The 22,041-nt window shown below is 37.6% G+C and overlaps 5 protein-coding genes and 1 non-coding gene across 12 annotated transcripts in view; 5 read left to right on the top strand and 1 right to left on the bottom strand.

Annotated features, from left to right (window-relative positions):
* The first annotated feature begins 1,504 nt into the window (after nucleotides 1-1,504).
* LOC104819780 (U-box domain-containing protein 5) lies at nucleotides 1,505-5,359 on the top strand. Of its 4 annotated transcripts, none has more exons than XM_010550020.2 (6): nucleotides 1,505-1,520; nucleotides 1,699-2,363; nucleotides 2,478-2,663; nucleotides 2,820-2,927; nucleotides 3,018-4,141; nucleotides 4,288-5,359. In XM_010550020.2, exons 2-6 carry the CDS (start codon nucleotides 2,244-2,246, stop codon nucleotides 5,051-5,053), a joined length of 2,304 nt encoding a protein of 767 aa, XP_010548322.1. In that variant the 5' UTR covers nucleotides 1,505-1,520; nucleotides 1,699-2,243; the 3' UTR covers nucleotides 5,054-5,359. The 4 variants fall into 4 exon arrangements, with proteins under 4 accessions (XP_010548322.1, XP_010548325.1, XP_010548323.1 ...); XM_010550023.1 differs by lacking the exon at nucleotides 1,505-1,520 and having other exon boundaries at nucleotides 1,527-2,140; nucleotides 2,287-2,363; XM_010550021.1 differs by lacking the exon at nucleotides 1,505-1,520 and having other exon boundaries at nucleotides 1,527-2,140; nucleotides 2,269-2,363.
* Nucleotides 5,360-5,808: 449 nt separating this feature from the next.
* On the top strand, nucleotides 5,809-5,882 carry TRNAN-GUU. Its single transcript has one exon. It is a non-coding gene; the product is annotated as a tRNA-Asn (tRNA).
* A 652-nt stretch (nucleotides 5,883-6,534) lies between these two features.
* On the top strand, nucleotides 6,535-8,836 carry LOC104819779 (transcription factor HBI1-like). 2 transcript variants are annotated; one of them, XM_010550019.2, is made up of 5 exons: nucleotides 6,544-7,488; nucleotides 7,596-7,808; nucleotides 7,908-8,042; nucleotides 8,128-8,199; nucleotides 8,296-8,836. In XM_010550019.2, exons 1-5 carry the CDS (start codon nucleotides 7,063-7,065, stop codon nucleotides 8,467-8,469), a joined length of 1,020 nt encoding a protein of 339 aa, XP_010548321.1. In that variant the 5' UTR covers nucleotides 6,544-7,062; the 3' UTR covers nucleotides 8,470-8,836. The 2 variants fall into 2 exon arrangements, with proteins under 2 accessions (XP_010548320.1, XP_010548321.1); XM_010550018.2 differs by having other exon boundaries at nucleotides 6,535-7,488; nucleotides 8,128-8,836.
* Nucleotides 8,837-9,670: 834 nt separating this feature from the next.
* On the top strand, nucleotides 9,671-11,582 carry LOC104819776 (anaphase-promoting complex subunit 10). Of its 2 annotated transcripts, none has more exons than XM_010550015.2 (7): nucleotides 9,671-10,010; nucleotides 10,095-10,155; nucleotides 10,244-10,336; nucleotides 10,408-10,478; nucleotides 10,658-10,762; nucleotides 10,837-10,927; nucleotides 11,038-11,148. In XM_010550015.2, exons 1-6 carry the CDS (start codon nucleotides 9,832-9,834, stop codon nucleotides 10,904-10,906), a joined length of 579 nt encoding a protein of 192 aa, XP_010548317.1. In that variant the 5' UTR covers nucleotides 9,671-9,831; the 3' UTR covers nucleotides 10,907-10,927; nucleotides 11,038-11,148. The 2 variants fall into 2 exon arrangements, with proteins under 2 accessions (XP_010548317.1, XP_010548316.1); XM_010550014.2 differs by lacking the exon at nucleotides 11,038-11,148 and adding an exon at nucleotides 11,360-11,582 and having other exon boundaries at nucleotides 9,673-10,010.
* On the bottom strand, nucleotides 11,360-12,670 carry LOC104819777 (protein RER1D-like). Of its 2 annotated transcripts, none has more exons than XM_010550017.2 (4): nucleotides 12,435-12,670; nucleotides 11,918-12,281; nucleotides 11,584-11,764; nucleotides 11,360-11,451 (listed from the first exon to the last, which is right to left on the bottom strand). In XM_010550017.2, the coding sequence occupies exons 2-4, from the start codon at nucleotides 12,265-12,267 to the stop codon at nucleotides 11,386-11,388; spliced, it is 597 nt and encodes a 198-aa protein (XP_010548319.1). In that variant the 5' UTR covers nucleotides 12,268-12,281; nucleotides 12,435-12,670; the 3' UTR covers nucleotides 11,360-11,385. The 2 variants fall into 2 exon arrangements, with proteins under 2 accessions (XP_010548319.1, XP_010548318.1); XM_010550016.2 differs by having other exon boundaries at nucleotides 11,918-12,301; nucleotides 12,435-12,669.
* Nucleotides 12,671-18,172: 5,502 nt separating this feature from the next.
* Nucleotides 18,173-22,041, top strand: part of LOC104820189 (auxilin-like protein 1) — a 5,715-nt gene continuing 1,846 nt past the window's right edge. Inside the window, exons 1-2 of the mRNA XM_010550559.2 lie at nucleotides 18,173-18,684; nucleotides 19,078-22,041. Of these exons, the coding sequence (XP_010548861.1) occupies nucleotides 18,290-18,684; nucleotides 19,078-22,041 (3,359 nt within the window). The 5' untranslated portion in view covers nucleotides 18,173-18,289. The remainder of the gene's footprint in view (nucleotides 18,685-19,077) is intronic.

The following is a 22,041-nucleotide window of genomic DNA, read 5'->3' as shown; positions in this document are numbered from 1 at the left end:
TTTTCTACCAGATGTCAGGAATTACTTGTATCAGAGTCCTAATCCTAGTATGTATCTTGAGAAGAATTCACTTTACCCCATCTTTTTTATTTTTCAACCTAAATTTGAAAAATTGGAAAGGGTGTGGTGTGACTCTGTCATTATTGACCAATTTGAAATGTTATAGAATGTATCAATAATCAAGAGTTTTGTTTTCTATTATAATAGAAAACAAAACTAGATACTAAAATAAGATAAGGAAAGCAAACGCAGAAAATAAAGGAAAGATAAATCGGCGAAACAAATAATTATGGTTGGTCTTAGAATATTATTCATCGAGGAAAAAAAAGTAGATACAAAAATTTAAATGTTCTTCATCAAAAAATTTAGATATCCATCTTGAAATATTCATCGTGTAACGAGATATAGATCAAATTTGAAATTTGAATTTGGATTCGAATAACTTCCGAAATAGAAAAATAACCATTACTCCTTGAATTGTTATGAAATTACAAAAAATATCTAAATTAAAATATTTTACTTACAAAGACTATTATTTTATGACCTAATCATTTTGGGAATAAATATATATATTGATGATGCTATGAGTTACACATACATATGAATTTTTAAGCAAAATGGGTTTAAATTCCGTCAAATATCCGTTGATATATGAAAATTATCTCTAAATAATATTATTCGGATATCCAAAAATTCGAATTGGGATTCGGGTTAAAATATATAACTTGTCCGATTCGTATTTAGATTCAGATTCAAACTTGTCCGATTCGAATTGGGCGTTGACCTTGTCAAGGTGGTCTTCGTTGTGGAAAGATAAAAACAATTCATTGTTGGAACTCGTCATTGAAAACGAATCTATAACCATAATTCGTTTCAGTTAATCTGAATTACATAATAATATTAACTAAAAAAACTTTTCCTCTGTTTCTTAATAGTTGACGGCCTATATAAAATATTTTTGTTATTAAATAGATTTTATTTTCGATTTTGTAATTAATTTTTTAAAATATATTTAATAATTTTAATAAACTTAATGAAGTATCTATGATTAAATACGTGTATATATATATGACTTTTTTTTTATATTTTTAAAAATTAAAAAAAAAGGTTAAAACGTCGGAGGGATTAATTGATTTTGGTGATTAGAGTTAAACAACTTATGATCTTCGAGACAAAAGCCGCATCAATTCTTATTACAAAGAATGAATAAAGCTTTTTAGCAAAGTAAAAGTCCAAGACTTTGAATTTAGAGTTGTCTTCAAGTGGTGTTGACCGTAGCAGCCATTCAATATAGTCTGCGTGGACACGGTACTCATGTCCCATTACTGATGGCTGTGACCTTTATAATATCACAGACCATTTAAGACCATACGATCGTAAAGATCAACGACTCATATTCGTCTGTCTTTCACAGACTGTCACTCTAATGTCACAGCATTTTACTCGTTGCCCGTGGTTAGCTCTACCTTTTCCTCTTCTTCGTAGGACGCTATCTCGCTTTGCATGTTTTTCTTCTCAAGGTACGATCTTTTTTTTTTGCATTCGGATTTTGTCTTGAAGCGTCTCTTCTATCTCTTTCACGATCAGTTTCTTTTTGTTGTTCTGAATTTGGCCGATGACCCACGATTCAATCACCTTTGTTTGATCTCCCGAGATAAATTTATGGTTTTTGTCGTGTAATTTTGACGTTTCCGTCAGGGAATTCGATTCCGCGGTCGCTTTGGTTGAGGGCTTTTCAACTTTGGAGACGATTCTTTTTGGAGATCCCTTATTCGTGGGTTCCTTTTTTTTTTGTTGTTCTCTTCCTCTGCTTCGGCTTCTGCAGAAAAAAAGGGGCTTACTTTTGAGGATAAGGGTTAAACCTTGGAGAGGAAAAAGTTGGATTCTTTTTTTCATGAGCAGGAGAGTAACTATGTTCTTGGTCTCATCTGAAATTCTCTCTTTGGACGACCATTTGTTGTCTCCTCTGCTGATTTTTGGTCGTTCTGCGAGGAAAATGCTCTCGACTTTCCTGTAATTTTCTGGGGATTCTGTTAGTTATGGTGTATGATTCTAGGGCTTTTACCCGTATGTTTGTTTTGGAGAAGAAAGCTATTCATTTGTATCGGATCGTGACACCGTGAAGACGCAGGCCATTAGGGTGAGTCGATTCTCTTCAGTTCTGCTGAAATCATGAAATTCCTTGCAGTTTACTTCCATTTGGCTTCTGCATCTCCTGTTGTCATGATTCATGATTCGTGTTCATGTTCAAGCTCAAGGTTTCTCCAGTCTTTGGTCAATTTGCAGATTGTAGATTCCTTCTCGTCGCGATGAGGAATGATATTATTGCTGAAGGGTTGGAGGCTTTGCCTCGTTCCTTCAAGGTCTGAGCTTTGAATCTCTTATGCAAAGTCTCGAGTGTTTCATTTGTTGTGTTTTTTGCTTAAGCGCATATGCCCTTTGTTGCTGTCTGAAAATATCGTTGCCTTATGCTGCAGATGCACTCTTCAATGTGCATGAAACTGAGGAACTTAGTGGTTAGAATCATGAGGATATTTCCTGACATAGAAGAGGCTCGACCAAGGTGCTTGTCGGGGATTCAGACACTATGCTTGCTGAACAATGCACTGGAGAAATCCAAGCTGCTTCTTCAATATTGCAGTGAATCCAGTAAACTCTACATGGTTTGTGGAACTCCGTCTTCGAATTTTGTTCTTCAAAAATCTTTTCTCCATTACGATTGATCAGAAAATCTTTGATGTTTTTTTCGGGTAGAATCTTTGTCCTCGCGGTGTGTATTTTTGTGTTCATTCTATGATAAATGCTTTTGCATATCTCAGGCTGTAACAGGAGATGCAATACTCTCCAGAAGTTTAAGAGCGAAAAATCTGTTGGAGCAAAGTTTAAGTGAGATTCAAAACATGGTACCGGTCGTTCTGGCTGTCAAGGTTCGTTACCCTCCTACGTTTTTTCACGATTCCCATTTCGTGAAAAGCTACATGGTATAAGTTTAAGTGACGTTTTTTTTTTGCGTGCAGATTTCTGAGATCATCCATGATCTTAGGTGTGGCATGTTTAGTCTGGACCCGTCTGAAGAAGATGCCGGAAAAGCTATTGCAGAGATGATGAGACGGAGGGTTTCCTCGTCTGTTTCCTCGGATGATATCAAAGATTTCCATTTCGCCGCTGGGAAACTTCAACTTTCAACTCCCAAAGCCATTGTCATCGAGAGAAGATCCCTTAAGGTTCTTCTCCAGAAAGTAGGTGAAGACAACCTGCACAAAAGAAAGATTCTGAGGTATCTTCTCTATCTTTTGCACAATCTCGAACAGTTCATTACTAGAGATCAGAAAGAGGACTCTCACGAAGAATTGTGTTCCGCCAAATGTTCTGTATCTGGAAATGATTCTCAAGTTGAGTTTTCCGAGGAACACAAGCATCGTGATCACGAGAGTTGTCTGCTTGTCAGTGCTACTCCGCCCGAGGAATTTATATGCCCCCTGTCTCTGAGAATCATGTATGATCCTGTCATCATTTCCTCTGGCCAAACCTTTGAGAGGGTGTGGATTCAGAAATGGTTTGATGAAGGTAATGATTCATGCCCGAAAACTAAAACGAAACTGGACAATCTTTTGCTGTACCCCGATACAAGAATGAAGGATCTGATATCGAGATGGTGCTCAAAGTATGGAGTTAACGTCGAAGATCCAGGGAAACAATCTGAGGCTTTTCGCCGTATGGACTTCTCATCCATCTCTATTGCTAGTTTTGGTAGTTCCATGTACAATCTCCGGCTTCCATCCGATATCAGCAGCATATCTATTGGAGGATCAGACGCGAGCTTCTCAGGCGAAACACCACCCATAAGCAAAATCTCAAAGGGTTCTGCCTTCACCGGTCATATGGGTTCGAGTCATAGCGAGGTGGAGATAGAGATAGATCCTCTGTGTGGACTCGATGATCTTGCATGGGAAGCACAGAGAAAGGTTGTCAAAGATGTAAGAAATCGTCTTGAGCACAATAGTCGAGCTTTTCCGGCAATGTCTCCCCCGAAATTTCTCAAGCCACTTGTTTCGTATCTGAAGAATGCCAACAACATACATTGCGTCGAAGACATAAGGGCTGGATTGGATTTGCTACTGACATTTCTTACCAAAAACAGGTCTGTTTTGTTCTTTTCTTCATTACCACCTTGGTGGGATATGTTTTTTTTTTAGCTGTAATATTCGACTTCAGTTCTGAGGACCCTTTTATTCCTTAAGCGAGATATGAAACTTAATCGAAGGAGTCTCTCACTGTTTCATGCAGAAAGGCTATAGAATCTTTGAACGAAGATGCTTTTCGTCTGCTTTCGCTCTTTCTCGACTCAGAAGTAGCTGGAGAAGCTCTGAACATAGTGGAAGTGCTGTCTGGTCACCCGCATGGTCTGTCCAAAATAGCCTTTTCAGGTTTCGTTTCATCCCTTTTGAAGATCTTCGAATCTCAAGCCATGGATCTGCAGGAACAAGCCATGATTACTCTGCAGAACCTGTCTTCGAGCAATGAGATATGCCTGGAAATGGTGTCTCTCCAGTTTATCCAGAAGCTGGCCTCTTTCTTACAACACAACATGCTCAGGAAACACTCTGTCATCATCCTAAGAAATCTCTGCGATATCGAGAAGGGTCGTGCTTCTGTTGTCAAGACAGCCGGGTGTTTGGCTTCGGTAGCTGAATTGCTCGAGTCAGACAGCCATGACGAGCAAGAGAACGCTGTCTCCATCCTCCTCATGCTCTGCATGCAACCCGATTACTGCTATCTGGTAATGGATGAGGGAATCAACGTTATCCCTTCGCTCGTTTTCATATCCAACAACGGGAACGATAGAGCCAAAGCGAGTGCTTCTGAACTGCTGAGGGTTTTACGAGATGTGGATTTCGGTAAAGGGCAAGGTTCATCTGCCCCAGAAGAACCGGCTGTTCAACATCAACAACACGTCACGAACTCGGTTTCTCAGATTCCTACGCCGTCTCCCAAGAAATCTGGTCTTTTTGGATTCAAACTCTCAGTTCCTGTCCTGAAGAAGAAGAGATGATTGCCATTTTTTTCTTCTGGGTGTTGCGAGAAGAACAGATGCAAGGAACACATCAGTTTTGGTCGGCCATTTTGACTTAGTTTTGTGACTTGGGAAACAAGCAAAAGAACAGCTAAACTAGGGTTATGTATATTGTTGTAATATAATATAGGAAGAAATTGTTTAGGACAATGGTCTGCCTGCCATATGTAAATAGTATATGCAGTGAGAGTATGCCCATTGACCCGATTTGATTATTTTGTGTATGCAGAAATTTGAAATACATTTGTAGAATATCCCCATTCATAATTTACAGAGGTTATGCCATTCTTGAATCTTGATCATTGGTGGGTGTTCTTCTAAACTAACTTGTATCTTCATGAATGGATTCGAGTGTTACACATTGGAAATTCATTGCAGATGGATCACATCAATGGGATATTTCAATCAATTTGGAAAAGAGAATATTTTTTTTTAATTAGAGATTTTATTGAAGCAACAAGAGAGACAGGACCATATGAGGTTGGTACAGGAACCAAACATTTGATCAAAAACCATGGTCTCCTACCTTCCCATCTCACTTATCTTCAAACCCACTGTTTTCAAGATTTTTATATATTTTTTTCCCTTCTACACTTTTTATATTTATTATTATTATTATTAACATTGTCATTTCCTTGTTTTCAGGGTCCGTCCATTTAGGAATTTAAAAACATGCAATTAGGTTGGAATTGTCTGAATAGATTGTAAAAATATATAAAGTTATTGATACCCAAGCTGGAGTAGCTCAGTTGGTTAGAGCGTGTGGCTGTTAACCACAAGGTCGGAGGTTCAACCCCTCCCTCTAGCGTCTGTTATTCTTTAATTTCCATTTTATATTTTTTTCTCTTTTTTTTCTCCCAAACATATACATACATATATATATATATATATATATATATGAAGACAACCTGCACAAAAGTATATATATATATATATATATATATATATATTGTAGTTTCATGTTCTTATATGTGAGTTTGAGTTTGAGGGCCACAAGGTTGATGTCTGCATATTCATAACAAAGGTTTAGAGATGATGATCTATTCTCACCCACTAAAACCCCTCATGATTTTGAAAGCATTGTTCCTATAGTACCTTAAACTAGATTTCTTGGGGATGCCATGGTAATCATCCATGCCCATCCCATCATCCACCTAATTCATTGATGATGCCCTTTGTTCAAGTTTTCCCTTTCTCTTTTTCCTTCTCTATCTGGTTTGGTTTTAATAGAGATCCTCTCACAAACTTGAAAGGGCAAAAGAAACAAACACACACACTCTCCCCCTCAAATCCTGTTCATAAGGACATGCCCACATGGTAGGTTATGCCATTTGGACCCCCACTGTCCCTCCCCTCTCTCACCATCTTGTTCCCTCTCTCTCTCTCTCTCTCTCTCTCTCCATTATCTATTCCGAATCTCCTCTACTGTTGTTCACTGCAATTTTCTTAGCCCTTTTTCCTCCAACGTATGAAAATTCCTACCCTTAAATGACTCTTGCTTTTGTAGATTAGAGAATCTGATAGCTTTGTACTCTCTCAACAAAGTGTTTTCCTTTTTTCATCGTCAAGTACAGAACACACCTTAAATGATTTGTTGGATCATTACCCATCTGTAATACTAGAAATCCATATGAATTGAGATGTTTTTTTCCCTCTCTTTTACATCACTGCAAGAATTGGTTTATGGAGATTTGGATGATCATTCAAGACATGGGCAAGCAAGCAAAAAAAAAAATACAAACAAATGAAAATGGGGGGACCTTATGTTGCTTTCTATTTAAAGCTATGAAAGAATGATACCCAATGGATTAGTCTCTCACCTTCATCTCTCCCAAGCAAACCATTCCCCCCTAAGTCCCTAACCTTACATTTCTCCATTTCCCCCCTTTATATATTTCATATATCCCTTTTTTCTTCTTCTCTCTACTTCTTGTACTTTTGGTCTCACCTTTAGATCATATAAAGAAGGGAGAAACCAAATCAAAACAATGTTGGGAGATCTTGTCTCTCCGGAAAGTTCTTCATTGAGCTCCATGGGCATGTCTGTACTTGAAAGGTTCGAATGGCTGCAACAGCAAGTGGTGTCTCAGGACAGCAACAGCAATAAGTACAGTACTTCACCTGAACTTGTTCAGATGCTTCAGTTCCATGCTCCAGATGGAGGAGAGCTCAGAAGGGCCGAGGATTGTTTGGGAAACAATGACGAGTTGCAGAGTTTCAGACATTTTCCAATGGCTGGGACAGTTTTTGGATCGAACTATAACGTGGGTTTTGTTCCAGAACATGATGCCGCCATTGATGGATGCATTTCAAGGACTAGTAGCTGCCAAATGGAACCATTAGACACAGCTGTGGTTGTGTTGAATAAGAAAGAAGAAACCAGAGGAACGTCCTTGAACAAGAGAAAGTCCGAGGTCTGTAGCTCAAAAGATCAAATTTTGAAGACAGAGATCTGTTTATTCCATTTGTCTGAATTCTGGGTTTGATCCTTATCCTCTTCCATGGTGTTTTCTGTGTTCAGGTTAAGCCAAGGGAAGAAAACACAGACAAGAAGATCAAAATGGAGGCAGAAACAGAATCAAGCATGAAAGGAAAATCGAGCACTAGCAACACAGAAGCGTATTCAGACACATCGAAGGAAACTTCCAAAGTTTCAGAGATACAAAAACCGGATTTCATCCACGTGAGAGCTCGGCGTGGGCAAGCTACTGATAAACACAGCTTAGCAGAAAGGGTAAGAGTGTTTCTTGCGCCACAAGAAACAAGAATATCTATGTTTCTGCCTTACCGTTCTGACATTAGGGTTTCCTTCCTCCCTTGATGGAACTTACAGGCGAGAAGGGAAAAGATCAGCAAGAAAATGAAATTCCTTCAGGATCTCGTCCCGGGTTGCAGCAAGGTCACGGGCAAAGCTGGCATGCTTGATGAGATCATCAACTATGTCCAATCTCTGCAACGACAAGTCGAGGTACAAAAAAAAAGTTTTTTTTTGTATTCAGAAATGTTTTTTTTTTTTGTACTTTTTCTCTGAGATATGTGTCTGGTTCTTGTAGTTCTTGTCGATGAAACTCGCTGTCCTAAACCCAGATTTAGAATTTGACGTCGATGACATAACCGGAAAACAGGTAACATCACTAAAATCAAGATTCACAATCAAAGAATCATCTGGAAATTGCCGTTTCGTGTTTGAATCATTTTATGAGGAAAAAAAATGGTTTCAGGGTTATTTCACAGGTCTTCTTCTTCCCCCGACGAGATCGAAGCCATCAGTAATGGCGGGTCTGGCGTCGTTTCCGTTACACCATCAAGGATCTCTCGATTTCCCCAACCAGACACCATCTCTCAACGCTGCAATCTCTCAAGACACATCTACCTTCGGCTTCCATTACTGTTGAACCATCGAACACAATATGTGATATATATACACACACATATACATCATTATTCAGATCAGTCAATTCCGTTACATTTTCATCAGCTTCTTCAAAAGTAACAAGTTCGTTAAGGCTGAAGGATCGGAACCAATCCAATGCGTCGATCTATATATATACATACATATATATATATATATATTATAGGACAGATATCTAGAAGAAAAGAGAGATTCTGTGGTGATAACAGCTCCTTGTTGCAGACACAACATCTGCACAGTTTCTATCATTACTATTCAATTTTATCTTCTCTCTTCACCAACCTGTAGATTCCCATTTTTGTATAATAATACCCCATTGTTCTTAATGGATGTATCCATCATTAATGACCGTTACGATTTATATATATATATACATATATATTATAAGGTAGCTTTCATTATGGCAAGTGGGTCTATACGTTCTTTTCGCCCAATTTGTCCCACCAATAATATATCTCTAAGCTGTTTGATTTTGACAACATCTATGATAAGATATTGTCTCTATCATGACCTACTTACACAATTTGTCACTTTTTTTTTTGGTTGCAAAATTGGATCTTTTGATGGCCATTCAAATCCAATGGATGATGCTATGTATAATCATTTTTATTATTTTTTGTACGGAAAGAAAAAATCTGAAATTTTGAGGGGTGGAATTGCATGAAAATTTGAGTTTTTATGAGTTAGAAAATGAAGAGTGTGAAGAATAAGAACACCACTCAGTGAGTGATCGAGTGGTGAAAGGATGTTGTTCTCTAGACATTAGTCGCCAGTTCGAAAACAGTTGATGAGGAAGAAGAGGTAAAGTGTTGCTCTCTGGACCCTTAATCTAAAGGTTGATTCCTACCTGAGGGATATAGTTTGGGTCGAAGACCCAGATGAACCTCTCGGTAAATAAAAAAAATAAGAACATCACAAAAAGTGGAAATTGAGTGGATCTTTTTATTTTTGGATAAGATTTTCACTCTACTTCCTTTGTCTATTATTTTTTATTTAATTAAATAAAAATATTAAGAAAAAAAATCAACAAAATTCAATTGGGCATATTATTTGCCACCCTCTGTTATCTAATGTTTAAATTTATAGGATTAAACTATAAACTATCCGGCCTAAATATTAATACGTTTAAATCTCAATTTCATTCATTTCGTAATAATATATTCCAAGTGCTTGATGTTCTCAAACTCGAAAGTAGAACTACGTGTTGTTTTGGCGTCCAAGAACGGCGCCGATTTTTTACTTGGGAGCCAACCCAGAAGTCGAATTCAAAAAAACCTCGCGAGGTTTCAGCGGAAAGAGGTGAGATCGCTCCTCCTCAGCGAAAATTCCAGAGAGAGAGAGAGAGATGGCGACGGAGTCATCAGAATCGGAGGAAGAAGGGAAGATCAGAGGAGGGAATGATAAGCTGATCGTGGACGAAGATCTGAGAGAGATGGGGAAGAACGCTGCTTGGAGCGTCAGCTCTTGCAAGCCCGGCAATGGCGTCTCCGCTCTCCGCGACGACAATCTCGAGACCTACTGGCAGTTAAAATATCCTCAACAACCCCCCCCCCCAATTTCGTCTCGGTCTATTCGGTTTTTGGCTGATCGTGTTGTCTGGATTTGCAGATCAGACGGTCTGCAGCCACATCTGGTTAACATCCAGTTCCAGAAAAAGGTGAAATTGCAGGTTAGTTTATGATCCAATCTTCCGATTTTTCACTCCGTTTCGGATCATGATAACGTTGAATTCGTGATTTCCTCTGTGGTGGTGAAAGTTAGTGGTTATGTACATTGATTTCAAGCTCGACGAGAGCTACACACCGAGTAAGATTTCGATTCGAGCCGGAGATGGGTTCCACAACTTGAAGGTAACTTCGTGATGAGTTTGGCATGGTGTCTGGATTGGGCTTCAAATTTATTTATTTTATTTTTACTACAGGAGATTAAGAATATAGAGCTTGTGAAGCCAACTGGTTGGGTTCACATATCCTTGTCTGGAGCCGATCCACGGTATGTAATGCAAAATTCAAATCTTTGCTTTCAATCAAATTCTGCCTTTTTATGTGGGTTTTCTCGGTATATATATATAATACACACACATATATATATATATATGCATATACACGTAAAAAGTAGAAAATTGAGCATGGAATTGATGAGTTCAGTCCAAATTATGATCTTTTTGGCAGGGAAACTTTCGTTAATACATTTATGTTGCAAATAGCTGTTTCGTCGAATCACCTCAACGGAAGGGATTCTCACATCCGCCAGATCAAAGTTTACGGCCCTAGACCGTATGCTTCAGTCACCATCTTTTGTACTATGTTGCATAATTTGGTCCGAAATCTGATCTTTCCAAAAATTGCAGGAATCCTATCCCGTGCCAGCCCTTTCAGTTCACTTCAATGGAGTTCATCACTTACTCAACTGTGAGATGAGCAATCACCGATTGGACCGAGGTAAGAGCTCTTTTTTTAAGCTAAAATTAGGTTGTGCTTTCACGGTCATGAACTGAAATCAAAGCCTATGCAGCATATAACGCTTCCTTAAAAACAATGGCCTTTTTCAGAAGTTCCACTTCCTTGCTTGTGACACAGTTCCCATATTCAAGCAATGAAACAGCTTGAAAAGGACATTCTTTCAATCTTGGTTTCAAAAGAGAGAGACATTTGAGAACAAACCTTGCTTAGGATTTCGGGGATCTTTGTTTACCAGATCAGTTATACCCATGAAACTCCCGAGCTATGAGAACTAGAATTATCCCATAAGAGGAAGATTGCTCGATTTTGCCCGGAGCCCATCACCTCATTTTGACTCCCCTTGCATGATTATGAGCTCCGGCTTCTATCCATCTGGTCTTCTTTGTCCATCACTAACCGGAGAATACACAGGAACAATGCCTGGTCCAAGATTCACATCAATCCGTCCTTCCATTCCCAGACGATGCATTGCCGCTTCTAGACTTATCTTTGCCAGTGTGCCTCTGCCAAAAATCAGCCCAAGTTATGTTCAGGATTCTGATTTAAGCGAAGATTCACCTAACCTTACGAGCGAGGTTGTTTTTTATTTAAAAAAAAAGGCTGAAATTCATGGACAAGAACATTTTACTGCTTACCTGTTTCCCAAAGTTGAAGGGAACGTATCTGTACTTGATCATGTGCACGATCTGGCGCTTCGTGGTAAGGATAAACAGAAACAGCCAGTAACACAACAAGATCGGCCAGAACACAGGAACATCCAAGAGGGAGAAGAACGTCATGAGAAATGCAACAACAAAGGCCTTCGTTGCTGCGTACCTGAAGCAAGTTGGCAGAAAAATCATAAAAATTCACAGCAGCTGCTGCAAAATTGAGAAAAAAAAACCCCACTTGATTGGACGAATCAAAGGCACATGAATCGAATGAGCTTGGTGAACAAATTTTCTAGAAAATGGAGGGAAAGGCAATCACCAGAACATGAACTCAGGAAGACGACGAACAAAAGGCTTGAACTCATCAGAACCTGCGTTCGACGGAGATGCGCCATCAAAAGCCTCGATCTCTGGATCGACCTTCGGAGAGAGGAAACCGATCAAGAGGTTCAAGATGTAAGTAGCGAGGCCATAGGAGACGACGTAAAATCCTTGAGCGTAGTAAACCCTACAGACGTAGATCACAGCCGCCGCCAAAGTCACCAGCCACCTCCGGCCGGCGTGAGGAGCAGAACTGTCCAAGTAATTCTGGAACGACCTCGAGAAATCGCTTCTCCATTTCGCGAGCGGCGAAGCCACAACGTCGCTGCCACTTCCCGATTCCTCCATGAAAACACCGAACCCTAAATATGTCCGATCGAATCTGTTTAAGCGTCAATCGAAGCGATAGAGTAAGGGAATCTGCAAATGATCTTCGCTATTGACCAGAAGTAAATCAACAGAAAATTACGAGAAAACAGAAACAATGAAAAAGCGGTTACCGAGTATGAACATACCTTATACTGTGGAAAAATGCAGAAGCTAGCGAGAATGTTCTACAATTCGACGCGGCTTTCCTCTTCGAGGAAATTTTCTCGGCTCTGTTTGGGGGAAGGGAAAGCGATGGGCGAGAGTTTCCTGCGTTTTCTTTTCTCGTTTACAAATCGTTTGCTCGTTTCTCGAAGCGAAACTGACGTAAGCGATGTATGTGACACGTGGAACGAATCTATTCGCTATTTTTTGGCAGATGGTTAATATGTTATACACGTATTCATGTAGTATTAAAATTATATACATTCACATATACAATATATATATATATACATGATGCCTTTGGGTTAATATAGATGGCTTTCTTCTGATTTTATCAATAGATTATGGATTTATGAATTTTAAAATTATGTATTTACTCAATATTTTTTGTAATATATAAATTATCTTCGTCGAATCACAGTGGGCCACGTAAGCGATCTATCCGGTTCGACACCGGCTCGGTTCTCAATCGTTGAGCTTTTGGGCCTCACAGTGGTTTATTTGGGCCCATTTATTGACCGGTTGCTTTAATTTCCTTAAATCACGGGAAATGTTTTGGGTTAAACTTAATCCTAAAAAAACCCAAACTTGTTCAAATACAATGTGTTGAAGGATTTTTAACTCCAAAATTATATATTTCAATCTTTAAATTGATGAATGACAACTCAGTTAAACGTCATATCAACAATATATTGTGTCACGTAAACAATATTTTTGATGAAAGAAATCAAATGAAAGAAAATGAAAAGTTTTTTTGTGGGAGGATGAAAGTTGAAGGTTATATATAAAATATTTTAACAAGTTTAGGGATTTTTATGGGATTAACCCGGAATGTTTTATAAGAAATTCAGTAATTGATAATTAAGTGACGTTGTTAGATATTATTAATCGAAGTTATTTGTTTAATTTTTCTATGCGGGATTTATATTGAGAACATGGCTTTTTAATTATTTTATTTAACATTACTACTTTTGTACGTTTGTCCAATCACACGCCTGTTTCTTGTACTGTTTGTTAATCATCCGTATTAAATCCATTTCGTCGATACAAAATTATCTGAATAATATTATGTTTAACTTGAAAATAAGATAAAATAATATAAGGTGTGATTAATAATTATGGAATGATACGGCGAATCGGATGTGGGGGTGATCGAGTTGGTATCCGTCGCCATATTGATGTGACAAGTTTATTTTTTCACACGTGTAAAACGTGTATGCCCTAGTTTGATGGCAAAAAAGACAAAATATCGTTTAATTTGGATCTAGTTGTTATTGCAAATCTTGATTTTTCTTGTCTAAAATTTTTACAGCATACGTTTAATAAAGTTTGTCTTTTTTTATTATATTTTTCTATTTTATTTGGAATTATGGAGAGTTATGGAGAGTTAATTTTCTTTTTTTTTTAAAGAAAAAAAACTAAGCATAATTCCCAATATTATCTATTTCTGATACATTTCTTGTTTATTAAGCTTATTGTTTAAATTTTCGTTTGGTTCATATTTTAATATTTCCTTTGGATGTATACATATATATTGTAGGTAGATCATTTGCATTGATGGACTTGGTTGTCTAGGTCCGGCCCAGCCAGAGATTCTTCCCGTATTTAATATTTATGAGTAAACAAAAAAAAAATGGAATTTATTATTATTTTTGTTAAATATAAATATCTAATTTAATAAATGGTCATATGAACAATGAGTGTTATCGTCTCTTGGGATACCGAAGTGGCCAACACGAGGGACCCCTTTCTCAGTTTTCGAGTAAGAAAAGAAATACTTCGAAACGTTTTTCAAAAATCGAGTTGTGTATATTACCAGATTGCCCCTTGAAAGTTGAAAGAGGTAAAAAAAAAAAAAAAAAGTATAGTGTGGTGGTTGATTATATTTTAAAATTTGAAATTTGTTGAATATATGTGTGTGTGTGTTTGATCAGGTATACAAATTACTAATATATTATTTGACTTTATAAATTTCGAAAAGAAGCGAGAGACCAAACCTATTAAGTTATAGAACGTATTCAATTCAAACGTTATATATATATATATAGAGAGAGAGATGATAGAATAATAATGAATTTTATAATTATATGTGTTGAGACATATGCTCTTTTAACTAGTTTAACGAATATATATATATATATATATATTCTTTTTTATATGTCATATGTGGTAGCTGACCCGTATGAAAAAATGGAATTGAATTTAAATGATTAGTTACAACGAAATAATTGTGATGCGACACGATATCACATACTTGTTTGAAATTGATAATATGATGAACGTACAAATATATGCATGTACTAATGCAAACATTTAGAATCTCATCTCTTTGTTTCTTTAATTGGCCTTTAGTTTTTGTCTGCTTGAGAATCTTCTTTCAACGTCAATTAAACCCCAATTTTAGTTTATGTATTATGTATTTTAAATTCAATTATTTAAAATAAAAGAAGAAATAAAAAGGAGAGAAAGTGGTGATGGTCCTTTGGATTGGGCTGTGAGATTAGGGTTTTAATTGACGGGGACAACAAAAAAAGCAAAGGGTTTCAAATTCCATGCAAAAGAAAATGTCGGATTCTTTCGTAATGTAAAACCTCGTATCTGTTTCTTTATAGATATTAATTGCTCCCGCATAAACCTAGTACGTCTATATGCATGTACATACACATATATACAAAAAAAGATATGTATGCGTGTCTCTTAAGCTAGCACCATATTTTTTTTTATACAAAAGCCAGCAATAGATTTTTATACAGTCCTTTCTCTTATGTATGATAGCTTTTATATATATGTGTGTGTGTGTATATATGATGTTGAGTATCTGCAAATTGTAATCGAATATAAATTATTAATAACAAAAACGTTAGCTTATTGGTTAAGATACCCAACTGCGGTTCATCATACAAAAACAATGAGCTGTTATTGTGAGTATATATTTGGGGATTCATTCGATAAATCGTTGCAACATATTTTTTTATCTAAAAAATAAAAATATAGATATGATAAAATGGATGTTTTTTCATGCAAATAAATAGATAAATAAATGCGTAACCAAAAAAAAAATCATGAAATATAATCGAAACGTCTAAACATGCATATACATATGTACGTGTGTGTGTGTATTTGCGAAGAGAAGGGAATGATTGGGTTTGATTTAAGTATGGATCCATTGTATGAGTTAATAAGTGAATCTTGTAATTAGGGCAAGCATGGTTATCACCGCCATGATTATGTTCGCCCGGCCGACATGATAATATAGCTTCTTTGTAATAAACTTTATTTTAGGATAATCCTTTCAAAATTCAAAACAAAAATACCGACAATATATATTAGATAATTATCTAGATTATTTGCTCTAAATGTAAAATATTGAATATTGTCGTTTATCTCAAATATTTAGCTGAAAATGTAATTTTTGACTAAAAAAATGATATAGATATATATATCATGTGAAAACAAAGTATATATATTTGAACTTAGATTTTTATAGAATAAATCTTTAAAATATGAAATTATTTAATATAATACGGTAACCACAAAAGCTCACAAGTTAATTTTATCAATCGCAATTTTTTAAGCCATTTTTTGTAGTTAATGGTTACACGGTAGATTTTGAAGATGAAGGCCAAATCAAGTGTGTGTATATATGTTCACTCATATATATATATATATATATATATGTATATATATATATGGTTACAACAAAAAAAAGGATTTTTTGGTTGAAGCAAGAAAAATAGATGGGTTATCTTCCGAAAGCTATATACAAACGGGAATTATTAACCCGTCTAAAATAAAACCAATAATTCGAACGTAGAGTGCTAAAAATTGGATTCATAATTGCATGTGAGTTGTCTTAGTATAATGTTAAGTATACAATAATATCGACCGTTGTTATTTGTGTTGTGTGGTGTATGGAATTGACGTTATATGCAAGTGGTCTCATCATCGACGTCAAGGGGGAGAGACAGTTGGGCCGTCTTATTTCATGCCTTTATATAACTTTCTCATGTCCTTGTCACCATATTACTTCCTATGATGGCAACATACATACATACATACATACATACATACATACATACATACATACATACATACATACATACATACATACATACATACATACATACATACATACATACATACATACATACATACATACATACATACATACATACATACATACATACATACATACATACATACATACAAGATCGTTATCGTGGCAGGTTAAGGGTATTAAATATTTAAAAGAACAAGACAACTTAGCCTTCCACACCATTAATTAAAATATAAGTTAAGAACGTGTGATCTCTTCTACGTGATTAGGACCACGAGCCATCATCCGCTCTTAGCCAAATTGTCCCAAAATTATTATATTATTTTTTTTATATTTAAATTTCGAAATAATAACGTCTTTTATACTCCCTTATTTTCAGTTTCTGAATAGATGATGTTGTAGATAATTTTTTTTATTATTTATTAGATATCACTTTAGACTTTTTAGATATATTTTTTTAAAATTTTTAAATTTACCTTTGATTTTAATCACAATAAAATATTAATGTAATCAGGATATATATGACTTTTTTTAATAATTTTTAAAAAATGTGAAAAAATCTAAAATGATAATTATTCACCAACGAATGCTTCTTTTTTCTGTTTTCCTACGTGGCAGTGGGACCCACTTTCCTCGTTTTCTCTTCATTTATTATGCTTTTAACCTTTTTTCTATTTTATTTTTTGTTTCTATCCCACGCTCATTTATTATTTTTAAATATACTAGTAGTAAATTTGAAATTTTTTCTTGATGTTATAAACGATTCACCTTGCAACCATTCGTATTTTTCAAATTTATTAGTTTATCTATCTAACTAGACCTTGACCTATGTAGAATATAATAAGATTAAATACTTAATTTGAATTTATTTTGTCAAAGGTTAATTTGAATTTATTTCTAAAATAAACAAACCAAACCGGATTCAAATATTCGAGTGGTCTATTTCTGGATACGAAATACTTGAAACATGAGAATTTGGATTATTCTGATTTAAGATTTTTTTTCTGCATCGCAAATTATTTGTCTCCGGAAAAAAACAATTTAAGAAAATGGTGACGGGCTATTAAAAAAATGGAGCGAATTTCCCTTTCTGCCCTTTCTTTTTAGTTCCCGCGTGGGTAACCGTTTACCGGACGCACCCGTTATCGTATTATTGGAAAGAACGAATACAGAAATAAATGTAATAATACATACGGAAATACGCAAAAACAATGTACATATAAATAAATAAATAAATAGTCGCCGCCACGCCATCCGTTACACTTACAACACCAACATGACAGTTTTCAGAGTTTTTAATAATTAGTAATAATTCTCATATAAGAAAAAATTGAGTGGCCTACCGGTAACAACTTAGCGTCACACACACATATATATATATATATCCAGAGAAATGATGACAAATCCTTTTAATCCAAAACGTCACGTTATAATACTTTAAATATTATTAGTCTATTTTTTTATAAATATTTTTATATAATTATTTGAATGAGTAAGTGTTTATTTTTTTTGTCATCCATATTATTTTAATTTTGTAAGGACGCATGAATAGACACGTAATATTCCGAATGATTTTGTCAATTAAAGCGAATGAGTAATGAGGCCCTTTTTCGTCATTTCGAAGCTTCTTTTTTTCGGCCATTTCTTTCTTTTTTGATTTCCGCTTTCTCGTCGCGCCCGTCTGACTTCTGTTTTAGACTCCGAAGCCAGAAAAGAGAGCCGGAGGGAGAGAGAGAGGGGGAGCTTGAAGAAGATTGCCAAACCCTAGAATCGTTGATTCTCATGGAAAATCTCTCTCATTCTCGGCATCCAAACAGGTCCGTACCCTCGCTCCCGAACTTCGGTTACGGCTCCGGCAAGGTGGCAACCGCCGCGTACGACGAGGTTTTCGGAGGTCCGCAGAGGTTTGGAGCCCCGACGCTCTCTCCTCGTCTTGAGGACTACTGCGAGATCTTCGGCGGCTTCAACGGTGCCTCACGCGCCGCCGTCTCCTCGATTCCGGTGCTCGATCTTCCACTTGTCGATGACAGAGATGTCTACTTCGACGTCCGGAGCCCGGGTTTTGACTACCGTGAGGTTTTTGGAGGGTTTGACGACCTCGATTTCGCGCCATCGTACGAGGAACTGTTTGCGGAACGGTCTGAGGTTGGTGGTGGAGATTCCTCCGACGAAGCTTGGTATTTCCCGTTTGCCTCTTCTTCTTCATTCCTTAGAATATCGCTTTCAAAATTCTCAGACAGTGAAATTTTTGAATTACTTTTTTGTTTTTATTTGTCCTTCGTTAATAATACTTTGTTGTTGTCTGCTTTTTGCCATGGATATGCTTATGCGTATCTCTGCGGGTTACAAAGAGTACTGCTCTGGTTTTTAGTTCTGTTCGTATTTTCTACGAGAACGTTTCTTTGGCTTTTTTTTGTCTGAACCCATCATCTGGTTGCCAATTCCTAATAGCATGGATGCAAACATGAGTGAGGTACAGGAGATGCATTGCGAGAGGGAAGAATGTGAATTTTTGAAGAAAAAAACTCTCAAACTTTTAAGATTGAGCTTTGTAGGATATTGTCGTGCAGGACTCCTGAAGAAACGGGATCTGTATCGGCAGGGACAGAGCATTCAAGCAAAAGCCCTTGCTTTTCCAATGGAAGAGCTTCATACGAGTCAATCGAAGGCAGCACCGAGTTCAACATCTCTTATAACAAAGCCGGTCAGATGAGCTACACAAATCTGTCCAATGGGGTGACGCATGTAGCTGATCCAGGCGTCATTTCTGGCTGCACCTTTTCAGTTGATGAAATGGCATATGCCTATCCAACAACAAAGCTCAATAAGAAAACCGAGTCCTTTTTCTGCGGAGATACGAGTGGATTTGCATTTGGAAACGATGAGAGGATCCAAAAACATCGCAGCACAGTGGCGGCTTTTCCTAGTGAGACATTTATGACTGTTTCAGATATTAATTTGAAGACTCAGCCGTCTGAAGTACCTCCTCCTTCAAGACCGCCTCCTATATTAAAGAGGGATTCTAGTAGTTCGGCCTCTAATGCAAGAACCACTGTGTCAGAAGGTTCTGTAGATGATAATTCTCCTCGGTTCTTTGATGTGGAGCTTGATTCTAGTTCAGCTGCTCTGAGGGAAGCGATTGGAAACGCTCAGGCAAGACTGAAAGGTGCAAAGGAGATTTTGGAAAGGAAGAGGGATGGGTCACGGATAACATTGAAGCCAAGCCCGGCAAATGAATCAAAGGGTGAGGAGGGGAAATTTAGCCACGATAACATGGCGTTCCCTGCTGGTTCGCCCGAGTCTGAGAAAAATATTAATGGGGCTAGAAAGTCCACAGAGGACAAGCATGGGAAGAAGCCTCTTCCACTGCAAGGGTCTGCTAAATTTGATGGAAATGGTGAATGGAAAGAGGCTACACAATTTTTTGAACTCGTGAGAACAGAAAAACCGAGAAATGCTGATGAGAGTAGTAGTGGAAACGATATTCGTTTGCATCGCAATGCGGAGTTGCCTGAGCAGAAGCAGAAATGGGCAGCTAAGGGTGATATTGAGAAACTAAAGGGAAGGGAAACAAAAGTAGACAAGGGGAAACAAGAAGTTGAGAAATCGCCAAAGAACTATGGAACAAAAAAGGTAGCATATGGCCTTGAGAGTCACGAGAAGGAGAAGCTTGCAGAAAAGGATCTTCAAGAGGCGATGGAGGAGAATTCAAGAAATGTGCTGCTGCACATCGAGGCCGAAAACAAGTTACTTGATCATGGTGGGTCAGAGAAGCACAAAAATCTGGTAAGATCTGAACGGGAAGGAAATGTGCTCGTAGTTGACAAGTGTGCAAACAAAGAGAAAGAATTGCATTGTGAAGAAACTAATAATAAATGCACAGAAAATAAGGAATTGGGCAGAATTAAACCTCATCCTCAGAAAGCAGTTGAAAGGAAACATGAATATGTGTTTGAGTGGGAACAAAGTGCAAGAAAGCTCAGGGAGGCTCTCGGTCTAGCAGATAACGAAAGCATGTTAGCGGTGCCCCTGGAGCCAAAAGAAGATGGTAAGAAACCGAGAGCTACTAATGGGATGGATGAGAATGAGAAGAAGTTGAAAGAGGCCTTGGAACGCATAGAGAATGAAAATAAAATGAAGGCGGCTCGTGAAAAAGAAGAGAATGAGAGAAGAGTAAGAGAAGCTCTTGAGAAGGCAGAGAGTGAGAAAAGATTGAAGGCAGCTTTGGAGCAAGAAGAGAAGGAAAGAACACTAAGAGAGGAACGTGAAAGAGAAGAGAATGAGCGGAGAATGAAGGAGATTGAGAAGGCAAAACAAGAAAAGAGAATGAAAGAGGAAGAAGAGAAGGAGCGGCAACAAAAAGAAGCTTTTGAAAAGGAAGAGAAAAACCGGAGAATGAAAGAGGCTCGTGAGAGGGCAGAGCACGAAAGAAAACTTAAACTAGCTCAAGAGGAGAAAGAACGGGGGATAAAAGAAGCCTGTGAAAAGGAAGAGAGTGAACGGAAACTAAAAGAGGCTCGTGAGAGGGCCGAGCTGGAGAGGAGACAGAAAGAAGCACTTGAACAAGAGCAGAAGGAAAGGCAATTAAAAGAGGCTATGGAGAAGGCAGAGAGTGAGAGGAGATTGAAGGAGGCCCTTGAGCAAGCAGAGAAAGAAAGGAAGTTGAAAAAGGAACAAGAGGAGAAGAAGCTGAAAGAAGCTATTGAACTGGAAGAGACAGAAAGAAAGCTGAGAGAAGATCTCGAGAGGGCAGAGATTGATCGGAGACTGAAAGAGGCTCTTGAACAAGACGAGATGAAGAGGAAACAGAGAGAGGCCGAGGAAAGAGAGGAAAGTGAAAATGAAGAGAAACAACATGATGGTACAAGAGAGGACATTAAGGAAAAACTGGAAGAGGCCATAGAGAGAGACGGAAACAATGGAAGTCAAAGAGAAGATTGTGAAAGGGAGAAAACCTGTGAGAACCTTGGAGAAGTTACGCGAGAAGATGAGGAAGAAGACAACCATGAAACACCGAACGAGGTACCTGCAGAAGAAGATGAATCTGCGCAGGAGGAGACAAGGGACATGTCTGGAAAAGCTTGTCCATGGAAAGATTTTGAGAAGAATCTGAAAGATGCTAGTCGAAAAGAGGGCTTGGAAGAGTCGAATACAAAAGATGGGTCATCCGAGAGGAATGCAGAACTGGGCAAAGGTGGAGGAGATTACCATCTCAATGGGGAAAATGTTGAAAATACCAAAGCTGCAGCGGAAGAGGACAGGGTCAGAAACATGGCCGAGGATGGAATTGGTCGTGATCACAGATCCAGAGCGTGCCCTGATCTAGGAATTACCGAAGGTAAGTTTGCTCGTCAAGACAAAAAACCAGAAAAACCTTTGCCCTCTCGAGTTGTCCGGGACTTTGTTGATACCACGATAAAGGAGGCTTTGCCTGTTAAACATAACACGAGTCAGACCACAGGAAACAAGAGCAGGAATCTGGACGAGATACTTATGAACCGGGAGAGAGAGATCGAGAGAATAAAGAGGGAAAG

Source organism: Tarenaya hassleriana, unplaced genomic scaffold (assembly GCF_000463585.1).
Source record: "Tarenaya hassleriana unplaced genomic scaffold, ASM46358v1 Cleome3, whole genome shotgun sequence".
Taxonomy (NCBI): domain Eukaryota; kingdom Viridiplantae; phylum Streptophyta; class Magnoliopsida; order Brassicales; family Cleomaceae; genus Tarenaya; species Tarenaya hassleriana.
Note: the sequence above shows the minus strand (reverse complement) of the source record. Positions and strands in the feature narration are given on the sequence as shown.